The 1,632-nt window shown below is 46.5% G+C and overlaps 1 protein-coding gene across 1 annotated transcript; it reads right to left on the reverse strand.

Moving 5' to 3' along the window:
• Nucleotides 1-419: 419 nt before the first annotated feature.
• On the reverse strand, nucleotides 420-1,632 carry LOC137812368 (putative clathrin assembly protein At4g40080). The gene has a single exon (XM_068614314.1). The coding sequence runs from the start codon at nucleotides 1,454-1,456 to the stop codon at nucleotides 476-478; it is 981 nt and encodes a 326-aa protein (XP_068470415.1). The 5' UTR covers nucleotides 1,457-1,632; the 3' UTR covers nucleotides 420-475.

Here is a 1,632-nt window from a genome sequence, read left to right on the forward strand (position 1 = left end):
AACAACAAGAAAATATTTTTCTATATTAAAAACAAAACAAAATATTAATTAGAAAGTAAATTTGATAAAATATTTACATTAAACTAGAAATGTTCTGCAACAGAACTTAAAAAAATGAAAACCTTAACGAAGAACATTAAAAGTAAATTAAGATTAGTGGGATGACATGATTGTTTAGACTATTTTTGTGGCAGGTGGGACTTTATATTGCCTATTTATTTCATCACCCATCTGATTGGTTTATTGCTTTTTTCTTAGTTGGGGTAGCTTATTTATTTATGAGAAAGAGAGAGAAGTAAATCATCATCACCTTCTTGAAGGGATAGGAAGTAATAAACAGTATGTGAAGTGCTTTCATCCGCATGCAATCCTAAATCATGATATAATAACGAGAAACAAGGGTAAGAAACAAAGAAAAATAAAGAAAAAATGGGTTTCTTTGTTGTGCTATTTATTTACATGAAGGTAAAAAATATTACAACAATCTCCCGGAGGGAAACAGGAGAAAGTGCCGGGAATTGAGAACCCGACCGGAAAACCTATCGGACTCACTGAACCTTAATTTTGGGGTATCTCTCCGCAACTTACTCTCTTCTCTGTAGACCTCAATCTCAGTCATGTCCTTCACAAGGGTCACCATATCCCACAATGTCAAATCTCTTGCCTCATCCATCATAGCCAACATCTTTTCTTCGCACTGTTCCAACCTCTTCAAACAGCAAACTAACTCAACGGCTTCCCCAAACTTAAACCCCCCGAACCTCACCTTAAACTCGCTCAACCTCACGCGCACCTCAGCTTGCACCACGCCCCAATCCCCACGCGCCAGCTTCACAATCTCCTCCACTAAGAGGTTCCCGTTGGGCTCGGGCCTCTTGCAAAGCCCTTCGATCAGAGCCACCAGAGACTCAAACTCGGTCAACAAATCGCCGTTGTCCAGACCCGACGCTCTGTCCTCTCTGTTCTCTTTGTCGGTTGAGGTTCCGAGGAAGAATCCCAGGATGCGAGAGGCGCAGAGAAGCTGTTCGGTGTGCTGTGCGAACCACCGAACCCAGGAGGAGAGCTGCCACGTGGTGGGGTCGGTCGTGTGTCGGAAGTGGGAGAGGTTGAGGTAGTTTCTGCCGCCGGAGTAGGGGTAGACCGAGAGCTGATCCTGGAGGATGAAGCTGCCGTGGCGGATGATGTAGTGCACGGCGATGAGGCACTTGAGTGCCACGGCGGCGTTGTTCGTTCCCTGCAGCCGGTCCATGAGAACCTCCACCGCGGCAGAGGCTGTGGCGCGTGGCCCGTCTCCCGATGACATGAGCATGGCCAGGTGCTTGCTCGTTGGGGGCGCCGAACAGTCGTGGCTGGTGGCGCGTAGCAAGGAGAGCGTGACGCGTTTGGAGAGTAGCGCCGCCTTGCTCTGCGATGCTTTGTCCTTGAGTATCCCAATTAGGTGCGTGAGTTTTGTCATGCTGCACAAACAAAAACGCTGTCACCTCGCGCGTGGTGTCTAAATATCCCAATACTAGGAATTGGGAAGGGAGCGTTCGGCTTTGGCCTAGTAGTGGGATATGCTATAATAATCACGTTCCTTTCTCTGCCTTAATGACGAGTTCGATATTTTTAAATAAGCTTAGTTCATGTTTG

The sequence above is a fragment of the Phaseolus vulgaris genome, chromosome 2 (genome assembly GCF_000499845.2).
Source record: "Phaseolus vulgaris cultivar G19833 chromosome 2, P. vulgaris v2.0, whole genome shotgun sequence".
Lineage (NCBI taxonomy): Eukaryota > Viridiplantae > Streptophyta > Magnoliopsida > Fabales > Fabaceae > Phaseolus > Phaseolus vulgaris.